This window comes from Seriola lalandi, unplaced genomic scaffold, assembly GCF_002814215.2.
Source record: "Seriola lalandi dorsalis isolate HSWRI2012SDOR001 ecotype SW California unplaced genomic scaffold, Sedor1 jcf7180001988642, whole genome shotgun sequence".
Taxonomy (NCBI): Eukaryota; Metazoa; Chordata; class Actinopteri; order Carangiformes; family Carangidae; genus Seriola; species Seriola lalandi.
The window spans coordinates 1-580 of NW_019459308.1; the positions used below are offsets into that span (position 1 = coordinate 1).

A 580-nucleotide genomic window follows, 5' to 3' on the forward strand; every position below is an offset into this window, starting at 1 on the left:
GTAGACTCGGCTTCACCTTCAGTGATGGATTCAGGATAAACTGTGATTACCTGGGATGACCATTGATGCCTCAGCCTCCACATTCTCCTGCTTCCAGGGGCCCTTGTTGAACTCCTTCTCCCTCAGAGAAACCTCATAGGTCTTCACATGGCGTCCCTGGGGATCCTATGATACACAACACAGCACCAAGCTACACTTTTAACTGCCTACAACATTTTAACATTTTACTATGACTATGGGCTTTAGATAATTCAGGAAAAATTCACACAATAAATTTAAAGTCACGTCTGTATGAATTTACGAAGAAAGTCGTTCCTCAGACACGCCCTCCTTCCTTTCCTTCAGTACCTGGTAGATGAAGCAGACGGTCGGGGCCTGGCAGCCGTACAGGAAGTGGACATCAATGACCTGCAGCTCCTCCAGTCTGATGTTAAAGGCCTTGAGCTCACGGTTGTCCCGGTCCAACGGGATCACCTTGAACAACCCGTCGTACAGCCGCAGGCCGATCATGCGGCATTCTGGGTCTACAATTCCGATAATACCCGTCTCTGATGGGCGTCCAATACGATCCTGAAGAAAA

At 48.4% G+C, this 580-nt stretch overlaps 1 protein-coding gene across 1 annotated transcript; it reads right to left on the reverse strand.

The window, feature by feature from the left end:
* Nucleotides 1-30: 30 nt before the first annotated feature.
* Nucleotides 31-567, reverse strand: LOC111660336 (DNA damage-binding protein 1-like). Its single transcript, XM_023413580.2, has 2 exons — nucleotides 349-567; nucleotides 31-165 (listed from the first exon to the last, which is right to left on the reverse strand). The coding sequence occupies exons 1-2, from the start codon at nucleotides 508-510 to the stop codon at nucleotides 31-33; spliced, it is 297 nt and encodes a 98-aa protein (XP_023269348.2). The 5' UTR covers nucleotides 511-567.
* Between the last annotated feature and the right edge of the window lie 13 nt (nucleotides 568-580).